The sequence below is a fragment of the Pogona vitticeps genome, chromosome 15, assembly GCF_051106095.1.
Source record: "Pogona vitticeps strain Pit_001003342236 chromosome 15, PviZW2.1, whole genome shotgun sequence".
NCBI lineage: Eukaryota > Metazoa > Chordata > Lepidosauria > Squamata > Agamidae > Pogona > Pogona vitticeps.
Window position 1 is genome coordinate 5,516,870 of NC_135797.1, and position 18,648 is coordinate 5,535,517.

Here is an 18,648-nt window from a genome sequence, read left to right on the forward strand (position 1 = left end):
TCCGGCCATGCTGTGCCCCTTCTTTCCCCTTCTGCGCGTTCATGGGACAGGGTGAGGGTTTTGTAGCCTATTCGGCCACCGAGGTTCTCCCAAACAGCTCAAGGTAACAGAATATTTTTAATGTCACTACGTTGGAGGCCCTTGTGTGTTGTGCTTCCGACATGGGATGAGAGGGAAGAATACGTGATTTCATAAAATTCAGCCATGCATTTCTGGAAACCTTTATATAAAAGGTGTATAAAGTAGTAAGATTTGTTCAAAAAGTGACGTGGAGAAGATAAAAATTTGTGGAAATGAGATCTCCGTTTACATAAGAAACGCTAGAATATTGTATCACGTATCTCCATTTGTCTGAGAATCCATGGGGTGTCGTGAATAGAGTGATGGAGCAGGACTAGGAAGATCTGGATTCAAATCCCCTCTTGCCCATAAAAAAAAACCTCCCTGGGGATGTGGAATTGGTGAAGCCATTCCTTAAATGACTCACTTACCTTGAAAAACCTATTGAGGTTGCAACTGCAATTTGACAACGCGTACCATAATACATATACTGTATAGGTTGGAGATATGAAACTTCATATGGAACAGATGAATGATATTGTTTCCACAGCTAATGAATGTCACAAATAAACCTACTGGTGTTAATATATTGCAGCTTCAAATCAGGCAGAACTTTCTAGCAAGCAGTAGCTTTGCAGAATATATGCACCTAAAATTCTTCATATATTCCAGAGCTCAAAAGTAACTAGTTACAAATAATTAGTTAATCATAATAATTGTGTGTTATTTATTCTGAGTTTTCGGCGTAAAGGACTTAGAAGTACAGTAGTTTCCCAGTCTTTTCTTCTGCGGGTGCTCTAGTTCAGTGTAGCTTGTGCAAAGCTACATAGGCTGGGAAATCAAACTCCAGAAATTGTAATTAAGTTATTGTATAGTAACTAAGGCATAACTAAGTTACATAGTTGTAATGAGAGGGATAATATTCCTTTTAAGCTATAACTGTTAGTTACTTGTAACAGTTACATCAGAGTTCACTTAGGTTTTGCATCACAAACCAGCAGCTTTTTAGCACCCGGGTGATATTCAAAAGTAACTTAGTTACTTTAAGGACAAAATATTACTTTTTAAATTGTAACTATCAAGTTAACTGACAGGTTTGAGCTGAGGAGGTTAAGCTCAGAATTGGAAACGGCTTTTTATAAGTAATAAGCTCTAAGTTAAAAGTCAAAAACCGAGGCAGGAGGGTGAGAAAGAGTTAAAAGCTTTATTCTGTCGGGGAGAGACGATGTTGGCCGATCACAGCCGAAAGGCGGTTGACGGAAATGCCCGAAGATCGGTAGCCCACGATTGTCGCGGAAGAACAGTCGGAACTCCGCCCTCCTCATCTGATTGGGGGTGGATTTTACGGACAGCCCCGAAAGGCTCCGGAAAGTCGCGAAGTTCCCTTCGTGTATTCCCGGACGGAGTCGTTAGGAATCGCCTTCATTCGTGCCGGGGAAATCCCCCTCCTCCCGATCCGATTTGCCGGGAAAGCCCGAGCTCCGCTGGGACGGAAGCGTCGCCCTCCCACCCGTCGTTGCCCCTTGTTAGGCGAGACCGGAAGTGCCCGACTGGTTCCGGGGAGCGCCGAAGCGGGCGAGCGGAGAGACCCGAATCCTTCCGGAGATTGCCGAAGTCCTCAAGGCTGGGCCGGCCCTCGGCTGCGTGAGGGGGAAAGAGAGAGCGAAACGACGACGACAACGGCGGCGAGAGGCGATGAGGAGCGTCCGGGCCCGGAGTTCCTGAGGGGGCCCCGCCGGGCCTGGAGGAGCCCTCGAGGCGCCCCGAGCGCGCCATGGCGGCCAATATGTACCGGGTGGGCGGTAAGGAGGAAGGAGGGGGGGAGGGGCGAGTGTCTTTGGGGGGGAGAAGTGGGGGGGAGGGGCGTGAGGGGCGCGGTGGCGTTTGTGGGGTGGGGGGGACGGGAGGCCTCACAAACGGGAGGGAGAGAGAGGGTCTCCTCATAGGTGAGGGGGCCGGAAAAAAAGGGGGGTGAAGTTATGAGGGGGGAAGAAAACGTATTGGACCGGGATGTGGGGGGGGGGGTGTCGTGTGTCGCTAAAGAAGTCGGTGGCGGGTGCTGGGTTAGCCAGGGGACCCCCAAACCTGAGGTAAAAAAAGGGGTTGGGGGGCGAGGGTAGGCCTCCCAGAGGTGTTTCTGAGGCGGGAAGAAGGTGTGTGTTGTGTGTGGGGGGGGGGCTGGCTTGAAATTGGAAGGCTCAAGGTGGGTCGAGGGAGAAAGAGAGAAGGAGAGGAAGGAAAAGAGGGTGGGAGGGGGAGACCGAGCTGCTAAACGGTATTTTATTTTATTTTAGATGTGTATCCCCACCCCCTCCGCCTCAACAGGGCCCCGAGGCGGCTTGCAAGACTTAAAACACGAAGGAGATCAGGACTAGACAAGCTGGGGGTGTGGGGAGGTGTTCGGGAATTGGATGTGAAGGTGGGGGGGAACTACATCTGAACTGTATGGGTGGGATGATGGGGGGGGGTTAGAAAGGCACATGGGAGGCCATAAAGAGGCCCCTTCCAGGTAGTGGCAGAGATTTGGAGCCCGGAGGAGAGGGGGAAAGAGTTCAGAAATGCAGCCCTAGCCTCCTTGGGTCCTTTTAAAAGAGGAAAAATGGAGTGAAAATGTTTTAACTGTGTTTAAATCAGTTAAATAAAATGTGTTGTTTTCTTTTACAGGTCCCAGAATCCCTCAGGCAACAAGCATGGGGTTGCCTGCTTTGTAGTCGGGCTGACCCTGGGGGATTCTGGGAGTTGTATTTTTTTTTAAAGTAAAAACTGTGAGCGCTGGGAGGGAATATTCCCTTGTATGACTGAAAAGGGCCTAAATTGGGAGCTGCCTCTGAGTTAGGGAGCAGGAGGGCAAATAGCTGGGCAAAATGGTTGGGAGGTGGTTTGGATTTTTAGGGAATAGTGGTGTAAAAAAGGGGGTGGGAGCCTAGGGGTGATGAAGGGTTTAGGGCAGTGGTTCTCATCCTTGGGTCCCCAAGATGTTCTTGAACTACAACTCCCAGAAATCCTGGCCAGCACAGCTGGTGCTGAAGGCTTCTGGGAGTTTTAGTCCAGAACATCTGGACCCAAGGATAGGAACTACTGGTTTAGGGACACTTAGGGGGGAATGTAGATTGGAAACGGGGTGATGTTGGGTTAATTTTTTAAGGTGCATAAGTAGAGCGACTTGAGGGGTGTCTGACAAGCGGACTGGGATTGTAGCATTCAGGAATAGGGCCAGATGGGTGGAAAACTTCAGCCCCCTTTCTACCCTACTAGGGAAAGAGTTTGGAAGCATTGCTCTGATCTAAACTGATGTGCAGTAACTGGATGACTATTAGGGGTGGGTCGTGAGCAGGAGCTACTCCAAGATAGTGACAGAAAGGGAAGAAGCACCAAGGGAAGGAACGGGGGGGGGGGACCTGTAAGTCCATGTTGGAGAGGACAGGGGGAAGATCTTAGCAAGATGTGCAGAAGTTCATCCGAGGGCTGCGATAAAGAGGCGGGGAACTGGGTATAGAGAAGGCTTCTGGGAAATGCAGAAGGCACATGGGTTCGGAGTAGTGGAGGGCGTGGTTTGAAAGGAAGAAAAGTCTTGAGCAGGAAGTAGCTATTCTAAGGAGTGGTGGAGGCCAAGAAGGCAGTCCCAAACCATCTTGTCAGACGTCACACTTTGGGATGAAGTGAAGCGGGGAGACTAAAACAAGTTGCATTTGGCAATTAAATTAGTTCTTTTGGCTGAAAGATGGGCTTGAGCAAATGAGAAGAGCAATCTCTATCTCTGATGGGGGAGTTGGTGCCCACATGAACATGGGGGGGCATCATCAGGGGACTGATAGAAAAAGGTGGGGATTAAAGTTAATGCCAGCAGGTGGAAAGATCCGAGTGCTGTTTGGGGAAAGTGTGGTATGTTCTGTGAGAGCTAAGACATGAATAGCAGCGTGCATAACAGATTAAAGGACATTGTGGTGAAGAGTTTGAGAAAAGGAGACGTGGGCAGGTGTTCAAGTCTCTCAGTCTGGCGTGAGTGAGGACACTACACTGTGTGTAATGTTACGAGAAGGATTTTGGAAACTTAGGTTGAGATGAACAGTTTGCTTTGCTGGAAGTGTGAGAGGCAGATGGAACCTCCATGCAGAGAAGCAGTCTACCGCTGATAACCAAATTGTGGGGCCAAGCTACAGGACAGAGGTGTTGCCTTTGTGACTTGCTTTACAGCCTTCCTGGAGGTGTTTGGTCAAACCTCCTGTTGGAAACAGGAGGCTGGACTAGGACCTTGGTATGCGTTTGTGTTTCTGTCACAATTCTGAGCAAGGTTGTACACTACCCCAACTGTAGGGGGAATGGCCACAGGCCAGTGACAAAGCCCCATAGGCTCAGCCCTCAGCATCTCCAGCTAACAGGATCAAATACCAGTGCTAAAGAACCCCCCGAACACACACTTGCAAACACAAGGTGCCACATCTAATCAGGATAAATAATCCTGACATGAATAGCGAGAGAGAGAAAGAAAAGAGTCTATGTTGCAAGAAGGGCATACATATGGCAGTTTCATGTGTGCAGCCATCACCCTGTCATTTATCTCTGTCACCTCCTCACACTTAAAACTTGTTACCCTGATTCCTTCCCCCCCACTCACAAGCTGTCCCCTTAATCGCCTCCTCCCACTCTTTTTAAAATTTCTTTCCTTATTTTTCCCTTTCTGCTTCTTTCTTTGAAACTAGCCAGTGATCCCATTAGCCTGTAAGAATCTCCCCTTCTTTGTTAAGGATTTCCCCGTTTCTCTAGAGCCCTCTTTCTGAAAACTTCTTATGTCAGTCAGACCTTTCCTGTCTAGCCGTTTGGCTACCCATTATTACTTAACTCTTTCCAACTCAGCCAGCCCGGCTTTATTTTTCTCTTGGTTTCTCTGCCTCCTGATATTTAGTGTGAGTTGATTCTGATTCACTTGCGTACATGCACAGCTCCTGTAGCAGAAGGAAGAATTTGTCTGCAATAGTGGAAATCGGCTTTGTGGATACACACCTTTCCTATGTGTGAGACAAAGGACTGGCAATCCTAAAGGGGACTGAGGCTTAACGGGTGGCTTAGCTACCTAAGAACTTTGCATGGGAATCAGAGGTACAGGCTGGAAGTCTGCAGCTCTCTCGGCACAGCCAGGGGCTGGCAGGTGGCCATCACTCAGCCTCAGCTTTTCTGTAAGTGGGGATAATAATGGTTTCCTTTACACTGGGGTAGACAAAGTACTGCCCTCCAAACAAGGCTGTGCTGCAGCTTCCGCCAGCCCTAGCGCATGTGACTGCTGGGGAGGAATATTGGGGGTTGTGGCTCCACAGAATCTAGATGGCTGTACTTTGTCCAGCCTTCCTTACAGGCCCAGTCTAATGAATCAGGTCATGCACAAATAGAAGGAGCATTAGAGGGAAAGATTTATACCCCACCCCATAGCTAAAGTTTGTTGTTTATTTATTGACTTTCATTCCAGCTCGAGTGGCTTGAAGTTGCAAGAAGCAAAAGCACAATAAAGTTCATTGTACAGCTGTGTAATAAATTGTATACTGAATATATAATGTCGCATAAATAACTGTAGCTGGCTGGATTGCTGAGTGATTTAGGTACCTGGCTGTGGAGCCAGAGGTTGGGAGAGTTCGATTCCCCGGCACGGTGCCTCTTGGGAGAAGAGCCGGCCTGGGTGGCCTTGGGCAAGCTGCCCAGTCCCAGGGCTCCCCCTAGAGGACAGGAATGGGCAACCACTTCTCAGTAGACTCTACCTCAGAGGTGGGCAATTAATTTCTATACGGGGGGGCACATGAAAAATCTGAACTGTGTTCAGGGCCCGAACCAACTTTACTTAAAAATAAAATGAAACAGTGATGTTATGATTATTTTTATTTTAAACTTGCTAATCTTCACAAATGCTAAAGAGGTTTTTTTTTTTGCGGTATGTTAAAGATAAGCAGCTGATCAACTTTTGACAAAAAGCTATAAATGGTTTTGATGTTCAAAACTGTCCACAGGCCGGACAGGAGCGGCTCGTGGGCCGTATGTGGCCCTCAGGCCGCACTTTGCCCAGATCTGCTCTACCTGAAAAACTCTGAAAAAGGGGTCTTCATAAGTCAGAATTGACTCAACAGCATGAGTTGTTATTATTACAGATATATAGGAGCTTTACACATAAAATAATTGCAAAGACAGCTATTATTATTAGGCACTTGGGAGATCCCTTTATACGCAGATCAGAGAAAGTGGCAGCCTAACAGCATCTGGGAGGCCACCCATTCCCCATCTTCTCTCCCATCCTTGGGGCACTGATGGAGTGGAGAGAGTCTGAAGTGCTGGACTGGAAAAAAATTTTAAAGCATGGCCAGAGGGAGAAATGACATGAGGTGCTTTGTTGTGGTTTGTCTTGGTGAAAAATAGTTGCATTGACCCAGATTAGGCTACTTAATTCCCACCAACCTAGATGTTCGAAAGCATGCAAATGCGAGTAGATAAATAGGGACCACCTCGGTGGGAAGGTAACAGCGTTCCGTGCCTAGGCACGCTGGCCACGTGGCCACGGAAGATTGTCTTCAGACAAACGCTAGCTCTATGGGTTGGAAACGGGGGATGAGCATCGCCCTCTAGAGTCAAACACGACTGGACAAATTGTCAAGGGGAACCTATACTGTACTTAATATAGGCTACGTAATTTTTTTTTGTGGTGAGACTGTGATGGATGTGGTCTTCCCATCCTGGCCTGCACACTTGATTAATGTCTGTTAGCCATGTTCAGAGACTGGTTGGACAGGGAAATAATCGCCTCTGTGCCTGGCTTTCTCAGTGTCCTAGAAGCCTGTAACTGGTGGCTGCAGGAACAATACAAATACAGGAGCAGGTGATGCCTTTATTTGAACATTAAGAATTGGGGGGGGGCAGAAGACAGTAAGCTTTCAATGATAAATCATCTTCAAGGCATTACTGTGGGTAGTTCCAACTTATATGCTGTTATTAATGTCCCAGATTCACATGACTGAAGGTTGGCTTCTTAGATGGAGATAGCTTCTGCATGCAAGTTGCTTTCAAGCTCCTCCTCAGCCAGCAGTTTGGGATTGCTGGCCCATCTCTTCAAACAGAGAACCATCAGGCAGTCTCCTCCATCTCTCTCCCGCTTCTCTGCCTTTTTGAAACTCAAAGAATTTCATTTTGGCAAGGGTGTGTGTGTTGTGGGGTGCTTCGCTAGACAGATCCTTGGACTAATCCAGCTGGACTGCTCTCACCTTCTTGGGGCATATTTAGTCGAACAAGTGCTGTGGCGGGTGTTATGTGCATGTGCACTAAACAGGGATGTCCCTGGTTCAAATTTTGGCATTTTGTGGGCTTGTGAAGTACCCTTGGGCAACCTGTCCACTGTCTGAGGCTCAGACTCTTTACGGTATAGACAAGAGATAATGATATCACTGGCCTAGTTCAAAAGGACGGATAATAGATAGCTTTTAAATCAGGTGGCGGCCAAGGTTAAGGTGGATCTACAGATAGATTCCTGGGCTAGGTAATTTCTAGTACTGCAAAAGAATAACACAGTGCCTATTCTTGTTTTCAAAACATAAAAGAAAAGTGTGTTCTTTATATACTGCCCCGTAGAGCTTAAAGCTCTCTGGGCGGTTTACAATTTAATGAGGCAAGTTACACATTGCCCTCCCCAGGAAGCTCCATTTATCAGCCTTGGAAGGATGGAAGGCTGCGTGAACCTCGAGCCAGCTACCTGGGATTCAACCTGGATCATGAGCAGAGTTTTGGCTGCAGTCCTGCAGTTTAACCACTGCTGCGCCACAAGGCTCCTCCTGCATGTCTCCTACCCAAGCTGCTGTTTTGCTTCTGAATTTCATTTGCGGAGTCTGTAAAATGCCTGAACTCTGCCTGTTTTTTCTTAGAAAGGGGGTTCCTGTGTTTTTTTATGGCAGACGGTGTCTCCCTGAGATTCGGAGCCTGCCTCCCAGCTTCGTCTCCGTAATGGTTTTTTTTTCTTTCCTCCCTTTTGCAGATTATGTTTACTTTGAGAATTCCTCTAGCAACCCCTACCTCGTTCGCCGGATCGAAGAGCTGAACAAGGTAGGTAGGGGTGCTTTGCGTTGAGGGAGGGCCATGGAAGAGCAGAACTCTGTCCCCTGGGACTGCTTTAGCCGAGGAAGCCGAGGTGTGGGTTTAACGGAAAGCTAAACTCACTAGACTTCGGTCTAGATGAGAGGGTTACAAATTTAATAAATAAATATTATCTGGTAGATCACTTCAGATTTGCAAGCCTGTGCACACCTCTGTTCTGCCTCTTTTTCCTTCCAGACTGCCAATGGCAACGTGGAGGCCAAGGTGGTCTGCCTGTTTCGAAGGCGTGACATCTCCAGCAGCCTTAACAGCCTGGCTGACAGCAATGCCCGTGAGTAGCTGGGGAATGACAGAACGGGCCCGGCCGTTTGTTCTCTCTCTCTCTTCCCCCCCCCCCTTTTTTTTGGCCTGTGTGTTGAAGTATGTTGGGGGAGGGGGGGAAGGGTTGCCGTGGGCAGGTCTGGGTGGTTTGGCTGCGTGTCTGGTGACACCAGCCTGTAAGGAGGAGGTGGAGAGAAACGTGCAGGCGGCAGGGCGGCTCCGAGCGGTCGCCCTCGGGTGTAACACACACGGGAGGCAGAAACTCACCCAGGAAAGGAGAAGGCGGTGGATGAAAGGCTCCCCCACCCTCTGCCCGAGGCAGCGATCTCTGAGGGCTCCCCGTGGCTTCTCTCTACCTTTGCAGCCGTGCGTGTTTGGCTTTTCTTTGTCGCTGAGCGTGTGCCCACACCGACAGGGCCTCTCATGGATCCCAAGCGTGGCAGCAGGCGGAGGCAGGGTCGGTTCTTGGCCTCTGTACCAGCTTGTTGAGATGGCTTTAGGGACCAGGGTGGGATGCAGTTACCTTTGGGGCAGTGGGAAGAATTCTGATACTGCAGAAGGCCACATGAAAACGGAAATAGGGAGGCCTGGAGGGGTGGGGTGGAAAGGGAAGCCTGGGAGGTCCCATCTCTCTGTCCTGAGCTGCCTCCCTCTGGCACCTGAAAGGCCTGTCCCCTGCACTAAGAGGGGTCCCACTCTGCTCGCGGGTAGAAGGGAGGGAAGGAGGCGCATGCCACAAGCCTAGGGCTTCCTGGCCTCTTGAGCAGGGCTTGATTCTGCCCAGTCTGGACACACAAGGAGGGGGAGTGCTGGCCCATTCCCACCCACCCCATGTCTCCTGAGAGGGGAAGGGGAGAGGCAGCGTCCTTCTGGCTCCTCTTGTCCTCACCCGTTGCTGGGGTGCCCTCAGGCTCTGGAAGCAAAAGTGGGGGGAAGAAGGGTGTGCTTCTTGGAGGCCGTGGCGGCTTTGTGTGTGGGGGTGGGTGGGTGCTGAATGACTGAGAGAAAAAGCAACCTGCGTACTCACTGTGTTGCTGGGGAGGTGGGGTGAAGGAAGTGGGAACGGAAACGATGGCAGTGGCTTCCAATTAGAACCAAACGCCTGTCTATGTTTAGGAGAAAAAGGGCAACGGAAACCATCGGGAGGTGGGGGCACTTCCTGTCTTAGGAAAGACAGACGTGGTTTATGCCTCTTAGGCCAGGGGGGAGAGTAATGAGACGATGAAAGGGAGAGGGGTTTAAACAAAATGAGGTGGGGGAGAAGGGTTTGGGTTCCCCCCTCTTTGGTATTGATTGAACTCTGGATCATCCAGTGAAAGTGAGCCGTCATGGGGCCAAGACAGACCGAGGAGAAGGGAGTGGACACCTGGTGGCTGAGATCCTGCCTCTGAACGTGTGCTGTGTAAGGCTGTCGATCTCACCAGCTGCCGCAAGTTTTGGGAAAGATGACATTTCCACTTTCCCCTCCAGATAGTCCCAAGGCCCTTTCAGGATGGGGCAGAGGAATCAAAGACTCCTGTCAGTCCTTGCAGCAGCAGTTTACGTAATTAAAAAAAGTTTTCCTGCAGCCCCTGGATGAAAAGAACCCCACAGGAGTTTTGGGAGCGGAAATTAGTACTTCGTTTTTATTTTCTCAGCAATGAGTTTGGACCATGTGGGTGACAGAGACTAGATGAAAGTTGCTTTCTGAGCTTTGTTGAGATTCAAAGCCAGGTTCCCCCACATACATGCTCTCTTGTGTTAACAATTTGCACTTAATGTCTCGGATGCTGGGAAGGAGTAAGAGAGCAATATGCCTTAACAGTATTTTTATTGCATTGTGCGGTATTTAAAATGTTTTTACCCCACCTTGTCCAAGGCAGCTTACCATATTAAAAGACAATATTTAAAACTAAAAAAAGTAAGTATACAAAGACTAAAAGAGATCAAACAAATACCACAGTAAACAACAGTTAAAAAAAAAAAGATAACACCAAAAGCAGTAAAGCACAACAATCCAGTAAAATACTCCACTCAGGTGGCTGGACACTAAGGGAAAACTTGCCTGAAGAGAAGGGTCTTTCGGTAATGCAGTATTTATGGGTCCTTCCAGAGCGTTTGGCTCTTCACTGTTGGAAACAGAACATCAGGCTGCAGAGGCCTCTCCTCTAATCCAGCAGGCCAGTTATTTCTTCTATGCAGTCCCCAGATTGGGGACCCTCTCAAGGCTCAGTGAAAGGTCCAGATGTTGCCTGCTCTAAGTAGTATGGGATTTGTGTAAGGGAACCGCCGTTGGCCTTGGCCCACTTTCTCTCCTCCTCCCCTTTTCCTCAAATGAACCAGGAGAATTCGAAGAGGAGTCCAAGCAGCCCACAATGTCGGAGCAGCAGCGGCACCAGCTGAAGCACCGGGAGCTCTTCTTATCCCGCCAGTTCGAGAGTCTCCCTGCGACCCACATACGGTGAGTGGGGGGGGTAACGTTCTAGAGCCAAGAAGTCGGCACTTGTGGGTCTTTCTATGGCCACGGGGAGGGAATGCCAGCCATCTGATCCCTGTCTTACTCGTCTCTTACAGGGGGAAATGCAGCGTGACGCTGCTCAACGAGACGGACATCCTTGGCCAGTACCTGGATAAAGAGGTGAGGCCAGCCGGGGAAGGAGCCGTTTCCCCCCCCCCCCCGTTGCCTCTCTGGGGTCCTGAAGGTCTGGGTTTCATCAAGAGAATGATGTCCCCAAGACCCCTCAAACGGAACGCGGTGGGCAAGAACCAGGTGGCGAGGCCGAAGGAGGTTAGAGAGAGCTCGGGATTTCTGGTTCCTTTCTCTTCACTCTGATGCTTCTTTTCTGCCCAGGATTGTTTTTTCTACTCACTGGTTTTTGACCCGGTTCAGAAGACTCTCTTAGCTGACCAGGGTGAGATTCGGGTGGGCTGCAAGTACCAGGCGGAGATCCCTGACCGACTGGCTGAAGGTGAGCAAGGGCAGGGCCCGATGGCTGTAAAAATAAAAGTGGGAGTGGGATAGCCCAGGTGTATTGACTCACACATACACACACACACACACACACACCCATCTTTTGTCCCCCTGCCCTCAGGAGAGTCTGACAACCGGAACCAGCAGAAGATGGAGATGAAGGTGTGGGACCCGGACAACCCCCTCACGGACCGGCAGATTGACCAGTTCCTCGTGGTGGCTCGGTGAGACCCCGCCGGGGGTGGTTTGTGCCGTTTCGTCTTGTCCGGTTGCCCCTTCCTCCCCCAGGCCCTCACTCTGCTCTTCTCTCTTTTGCCCCAGGGCTGTCGGCACCTTCGCGCGGGCCCTCGACTGCAGCAGCTCCATCCGGCAGCCCAGCCTTCATATGAGCGCAGCTGCCGCCTCCCGAGACATTACGCTGGTGAGAGGCTCCTCCGGGCGAGGAGGAAGGGGTCCCTGCACGCCCTTTTTGCAAGAAGATAAATTGACATTTTGCACGAGTCTGCAAAAGGGGCTGAAGTCCACAAATAGTATCTGTAGTGCTAACTACAAGTGGCTCATTTTACACAGGCCTGGGGGTTCATTTTCCTACTTACGAGAGGGGTGAGGAGACTGACTCTGCCACTGAGTACAGATTCCGATTCCGATCCCCTTTCACACAGCTCAGAGGCTTTCAGGATTATGTTTGTAATGAGAAAGAGTCGTAGGAAGGTGGGTGTCATTTTTAAAAAGAAAAGGAGAGGTTCCGTTCAGGTGTCACACCCCGTCGTATGTTAACCCCAGTTTGGAAGTTACAGTAAATCAGCCCTTTTCCCTATGGTGGTCGGTCCTGGTCCACAGCTTGACAAGGGCATTTGATGTGACCGTGAGATTCTCTCCAAGCTGCCGTTCTTTGTATCCGGTTCTGTTGCTGGTCTGCAAACCGGGCAGCCCTGGGACTCCCGCTGTCTCCCACCTCCACCCCACCCCACCCCACCCGGCTCTCCCTCCTCACTTTCCTGACGGCCCCCACCTTTGCCTTGGCAGTTCCACGCCATGGACACCCTGCAGCGGAATGGCTACGACCTGGCCAAGGCCATGTCCACGCTGGTGCCCCAGGGAGGCCCCGTGCTGTGCAGGGACGAGATGGAGGAGTGGTCGGCGTCGGAAGCCATGCTCTTCGAGGAGGCCCTGGAGAAGTACGGCAAGGACTTCAACGACATCCGGCAGGACTTTGTGAGTTTTGGGCCGAGGGTCCGGGAGGAGCCACAGCCTGGCTGCCCTTCGGCTCTGGTTCCCCCCCCCCCTTTCTATTCCTTTCTATTTCAGGTGGGGAAGGTGCTTCTCCCTTCCTTTCCCCTGAAACGTGTTTGCTTTCTGACAAGGAGCCAAAAACAATTTGTAATTTGAACCTCTCCCCCATTACAAAGTGTGTGTGACTAGCGAATGGAGCGTCTGCTTTTCTTTGTTTGTTTGTGATAACCGAGCTGTTGAGAAGTAATGAGCGGCACAGGAAATGCCTTTTGAAACATAACCTTCCAAGCTCTGGCCCTCCTCCCCACCACCAAACAATCGCTGCTGATCTCCACCGTATTCCTAGGCTCACCTCCAAATCAGGCATGGGGGGGGGGAATTATGGGGTGGGTGGAGAGGCAGGCCCTGAGCTTTTCACGTACCGGATAGGCTTGAACCATGCTTGTTCTTGACACCTCTCTGTCTTTCGCAGCTCCCATGGAAGTCTCTGGCCAGCATCGTGCAGTTCTACTATATGTGGAAAACCACAGACCGATACATCCAGCAGGTGGGTGAGCCGTCACAGTTCAAGGATGGAGAGATTCCTTGTGTCTTGGGAGCCAGTCGCCAAGTGGCCCCTCTTGGAACCTTATGCTGACATGAGAAGCCTGTCAATCAACCTGGGAGTTGGCCACCCAGAGTGCCTCCATTGCCTGTCCCGGAGAGCTTGGAAATGCCCCAACGCAGACTTCCAAAAGTCACGAGGGGCTTCCCAGATCCCCTGCCAGGCATTCTTCTTCTGGCAGCACAAGGACACAGTAGCATGCTGGCATTTTGTATCTCGGACTTGGGAGTAGGGCAAATTGCACAACACACAACATGTTTGGGGTTTTTTTTGACATTACATGGTTTCCCTTTTCATGCAGAAAAGGTTGAAAGCAGCTGAAGCTGACAGCAAACTGAAGCAGGTGTACATCCCCACCTAGTGAGTATTCCTCCTGACCCGTGTAGGAATGGCTGGGTAGAGAACGTGGCCAGATCTGTTCACGGCATGCACCCTCTCTCTCTCTCTCCCTCCTTCCCTCTTCCACTCAGCACAAAACCCAATCCCAACCAAATTGTCTCCGTGGGCTCTAAGCCTGGTATGAATGGCGCCGGCTTCCAGAAGGGACTGACCTGCGAGAGCTGCCACAGTGAGTCGCTGGGCGGGGCCCAGGGGCCGGAGGAGGGTGGGGGACTCTTGTCCCGTCTTCCTTTTGGTCCTCGCGATGCAGAATGAGCTGTGCTTTTCTGACACAAATGCTTAATGTGGCATAGCGGTGTCTCCCAATAGAGTGGGAGACAGCAGCACCCAGGTAGCACCAAGCCTGAGTTGGTGACCCCTCCCCCTTGTCTCCTCCTCGTCTCCCAGCTACCCAGTCGGCACAGTGGTATGCCTGGGGCCCTCCCAACATGCAGTGCCGCCTCTGCGCCTCCTGTTGGATCTACTGGAAGAAATACGGTGGCCTGAAGACCCCGACCCAACTCGAGGGAGCGGCACGCAGCGTCACGGTAAGGCCCTCGAGCATCCCTTGGAAATTGGCAGCATCCTCTGCAGCAACAGGTGGCTCCTCTTTGTTTGGCCTCTCCTTTTTCTGCCTGGGAAAGTGGCTTTGTCTGTCGACATGCTTGTGGGCTTTAGCTCTTGAATTTTTAAAAAAATCCCTTCCTCTGACTCAAAAACAGCAAGACCAGAGTGAAGTAGCCTCTTGCTACATGCCAGCCTTTTCCCCTCTATTCTCTCTCATTTTTTTGTGCTTCACGTCTTAAACTGCGCGGTGATCTCACCACCTCTCTGCGTTCGCAGGAGCCTCACTCCAGGGGCCACATGTCTCGGCCAGAAGCCCAGAGCCTCTCGCCATATACGACCAGTGCCAACCGGGCAAAACTTCTGGCCAAAAACCGGCAGACGTTCCTGCTGCAGACGACCAAGCTGACCCGTATTGCGCGCCGGATGTGCCGGGACATCTTGCAGCCACGTCGGGCGGCTCGGCGTCCTTATGCACCCATCAACGCCAATGCCATCAAGGCAGAGTGTACGTGGGGAGGAGGGAACTGGAAGAGCCACCTGCGCCTTGAGATATGGGCAGAAGAAGGGGGGCACCTGGATCTCATGCCAGGTTCCTGTTTCTTCTCTTCAGGCTCCATCCGGCTTCCCAAAGCGGCAAAGACACCCCTCAAGATCCACCCCCTGGTGCGGCTTCCCCTGGCGACCATTGTCAAGGAGCTCGGTAAGACGATGGAGCCAGGGCTTGTTTTCAAAGATTTGAGAAAATGTCGTAGGCTTGTCTCCTCCTCTTGCCAGTGGCTTACCTCTCCCTTCAGTGGGAGATGGCCCGCCGTGGCAGATCTGCTTAGCATTAAATGGCATAGTCTCCAAGCTTGCATAATAATGATTTCTTATCAATACCTTTTGACAGTGCTGAGTTCCAAATCAGGTAAGCCAAGATAATCAAAGATTATGGGGGGAAGGAATTGTGTCCTTCCCTCAAAACCCACACCGCTTGTGAAGATGCTGCCACATGACTGAGCTCCCCTGGAGTCGGAGAAAGACAAAGCTACCGCAGCTTTCCCATTCCTAAATTTAAAAACAGTTCAGAGCATACCTCTCTGCAAATGAATCTCTTTTTTTCCTGATGTGTGTTCTCCCCTACACTCTGCTTTTTGTTGTGGTCTTCTCCAGCTGCACAGGCGCCCCTGAAACCAAAAACCCCACGAGGCACGAAGACGCCCATCAATAGGAACCAGCTGACCCAGAACCGAGGCTTGGCCGGCATCGTGAGCAAGCGAGCCTATGAAAGTGTGAGTGCCTCTGGGCTGAGGGAAACGGATGCGAAGCCTAGTGAGATTTAGAAGTATCTCCGCACACTTGGGCGGATGAGGTCGGGAGGGAGGCACAAAGCGCTGGTGGCGATGGCGGCTCTTGTGTGGGGGAGGGGGAAGCCTATGCACTCAACCGGTGACCTGAGCATCGCAGCCCTGAAAGGTCCACGTGCCCAAAGGGGCAGAAATGATAGAGTGGTGTTTTGTCGTCTTGTGGCACGTCATGCGGGATGCTGCTTGCGGTTTCCAGAATGCCTTTTCTCCTGGCGGGAGGGGTTCTTGGGGTCTTTCTGGGCCGCCTCAAGCTGCGTGAGCTTCCCTGCAGCAGAAGGCGGGGGGGGGGGGTCGGCCGCCCAGTTCCTTGCAGCCCGACGTGTAGGACCTCCTCCCCTTTCAGAGCAGGATTGAGGCTGACTCAAGAGTAGAGAGGGGAGGCTTTTGCGGAGGGAGGGGGTTTCCTCTCGCTGACAGCTCTGTGTGCGACCGGGTGCAGGTGGCAGGGGGCGGGCTCCCCTTCTCAGCCAACGGGCGGCCCATGACTTCCGGAATGAGGTCGAGCACTCAGCCTGCCATCAAGCGCCAGAAGCTGAACCCGGCCGACGCCCCCAACCCTGTCGTTTTTGTGGCTACCAAGGACACCAGGTACTGGGGAAGGGATTTTTTCTTTAAAAAACCACCACCACCCCACACACTCAGCAGCCACCAGGCCATTGGGGCAAGCAGGAAGGTGCTGGAAGGGTGGGCTTGGGTTAGGGTTAAGGTGTTGTGCGTATCCCTTCTCTGGCACAGGGTTGGTACTGGCTCTTGTGTTTCATTCTCCTGCCACAAAGACGGCGCTTATGCGAGCAATCCCTATGGAGAGTGTGGAAGCAGAAGATGCTGGCCGTCCTCCACCCCACCTCCAGCGTCCCCTTGTCCCACCTGCGTTGGGTGAGGAGGTCTCTGCCTTCTGACCTGGACGTGGCTTCTGTTTCCTGATGGATTCGGAATGGAAGAGTCCTCCTCTGACCAGTCTGGGGTCTTGGGGGTCTGGATTCAGCCCCGCAGTTGCATTTCCTTTGCCTTTCTGCCTCGGCGATCCTTGGGCATTCCTTTCTCTAACAAACGACAAGATTGTTATGTCATTTAACAGTTATTGCACATTCTGGGTGTTTTGGCAAGAGCGTGAGGTGGCTAAAGCCAGAAAAGGGAAATGAGCTCGAGGCCAGCCTGGGAAGGAGGGGGGTCTGAAGCCGTGAGGTTTAGATACTTTTCTGAAAACCGTGGGCTTAGAAGGCACGTAGCTTTCCCCGAACCAAACCCATCTTCCTTCAGAGTCCTTTCTGCCCAAGACACAGTCTTGCCCTGGCTTGGGTTTTCAAGTGCGAGTCCCCCTTTCCTGTCGGAAACTTCAGGTGGCGTGAGTTCAGTGTGGCTTTGGCAGCATCAGCAGCTTCACAAAACCCTGGCTGCAGTTAGGCTCTGTGTGGCAACAATCAGCATCTCTGAGGCCAAAGCCGTAGTGGGAGGGTGGGGGAAATCTGCGAGAGAAGCGAGTAACTGCAAGTGCTGTGGAGGAGGAATAAAGCCAGAGGTTATTGAGGGAGCTCACCAAAAAGAAAGAAAGAAAGAGGGCCTGCTTTTCAGTTCTTTGTGGCGGCAACCTGTCAGGCGGAGCTCAGCACCATTTAGTGTGTTCTCCCCGGTGGCCTGAGGAGCCCTGCGCTTTCGCCCGTCTTTAGAGGTTCTCTGTGGCTTTCCGGCCTGACATTCAGTGCTCCTTTCTCTTCCTGCAGGGCGCTCCGAAAGGCCCTGAGCCACCTGGAGATGCGCCGAGCTGCCCGCCGGCCCAACCTTCCGCTCAAAGTGAAGTCGGTGCTGCCCCTCCGGCCCGTGGTGGCTCCCCTGGTGCCCGTGCCCCCAGCCCATCCTGCAAGCACCAGTGAGCCCATCGTCCTGGAAGACTGAGTGCTGCCGTCTCTCTGGCACCCCTCTAGGATCTCTGTAGCCATCTCACCCCAGCACCAACGCCCCTTTTCTGTCTCCGAGGCCTGTCTGACAGAGGGAACTTTGGAGCTCCGCACGGCTGCCAAGCGTCTGCTGCCATCAGGCTAGGCAGGAAGGGGGCATCTCGTCTCGCCCCCACCCCCCTGGTGGATCCTGGGCATCCACCTTTCTCCTTTTTATATATATAAATATATATATTTTAATTTCTACATTTTACATTGTTTTGCCCTTTCCCTCGCCCCCCCGTGGACTTGCGCACAATGCTGCTTCCCCCCCATGGCAGCGCTAGAAATTCAGGTTGTGCCCTCCTCTTTTTCCGGGGGTGAAATACTGTAGGGGTGGCAGGGAATCGGGAGAACGCAGAGTCCCTGTCCAAGGTCCTCCCATCCCACCTCTATGACTGCTTCCCCCTTTCCGTTTGTGTGTCCTCTTTCTTTTCTTTTTTGGGGGAGGGTGTGTGTGTGTGTCTTTTTTTAACTTGCTCTCTGGTCCCACATACGCCACGTATTTGGGAGAGAAGAACAACCCCACTTCCTTCTTAACACGGCTACTCCTAGGCCCTCAAACCCCCCCCCCAACATTTGAAGAGCCCATTTTTTTGTACATGGTTTGGAGAGGAAAAGTCAGTTTTTTTAAAGTCAGCCTCTGGTTCTTATAGCAACAAAGAAATAAAGAAATAAATGCTGTTTTCTTCATTTCTTTCTTCTACCTTGATCTTTACCAGGCCAAGGGCGGGATCTGTGCTGGCTGAGAAAGCAAGAGGTGGGGGGGAAAGGGTATTTCACTTGAAGGCGGTGGGGCTGCTTTGCTAAATCTCCCCGACATTTGGCAACCACAGAGATCACCTGGAGGACGTTCTTTCTTGTCGCCGCAGGCAGTTCGGATCCGCCTGGACGATGCCCCTTTTTTTGTTCCCCTGCCTAGGCCTGGCCCACCCGGGTCCAAGCAAGAGGAGGAGCAGTACTTTGCTCACAGCTCAAGCTCCCGATGTTTTCTGCTGTGATGATTCCCATCACCTCCAAACAGGATGATGGGGGATCGTAGTCGATCACAACAGAATGACACCCGCTTGGGAAGAACCGTCTGAAGAGCTCAGAAAGAACAAAGAGAACAACACTTGACAAGTCCTCCCCTCCCCCCAGTTTTAAGCAGAACAGGGATTTTGGGCCTTGAATTCTTTGGCCTCTTTTTTGCTCAAG

At 51.6% G+C, this 18,648-nt stretch overlaps 1 protein-coding gene across 2 annotated transcripts; it reads left to right on the plus strand.

Moving 5' to 3' along the window:
• The first annotated feature begins 1,696 nt into the window (after nucleotides 1-1,696).
• On the plus strand, nucleotides 1,697-17,665 carry MTA2 (metastasis associated 1 family member 2). 2 transcript variants are annotated; one of them, XM_072984235.2, is made up of 18 exons: nucleotides 1,697-1,862; nucleotides 8,060-8,127; nucleotides 8,356-8,449; nucleotides 10,762-10,879; nucleotides 10,993-11,056; nucleotides 11,270-11,387; nucleotides 11,511-11,613; nucleotides 11,711-11,810; nucleotides 12,416-12,604; nucleotides 13,095-13,169; nucleotides 13,528-13,586; nucleotides 13,697-13,794; nucleotides 14,013-14,152; nucleotides 14,448-14,676; nucleotides 14,782-14,871; nucleotides 15,324-15,442; nucleotides 15,957-16,105; nucleotides 17,239-17,665. In XM_072984235.2, exons 1-18 carry the CDS (start codon nucleotides 1,835-1,837, stop codon nucleotides 17,408-17,410), a joined length of 2,013 nt encoding a protein of 670 aa, XP_072840336.1. In that variant the 5' UTR covers nucleotides 1,697-1,834; the 3' UTR covers nucleotides 17,411-17,665. The 2 variants fall into 2 exon arrangements, with proteins under 2 accessions (XP_072840336.1, XP_072840335.1); XM_072984234.2 differs by lacking the exon at nucleotides 15,957-16,105.
• Nucleotides 17,666-18,648: the final 983 nt, after the last annotated feature.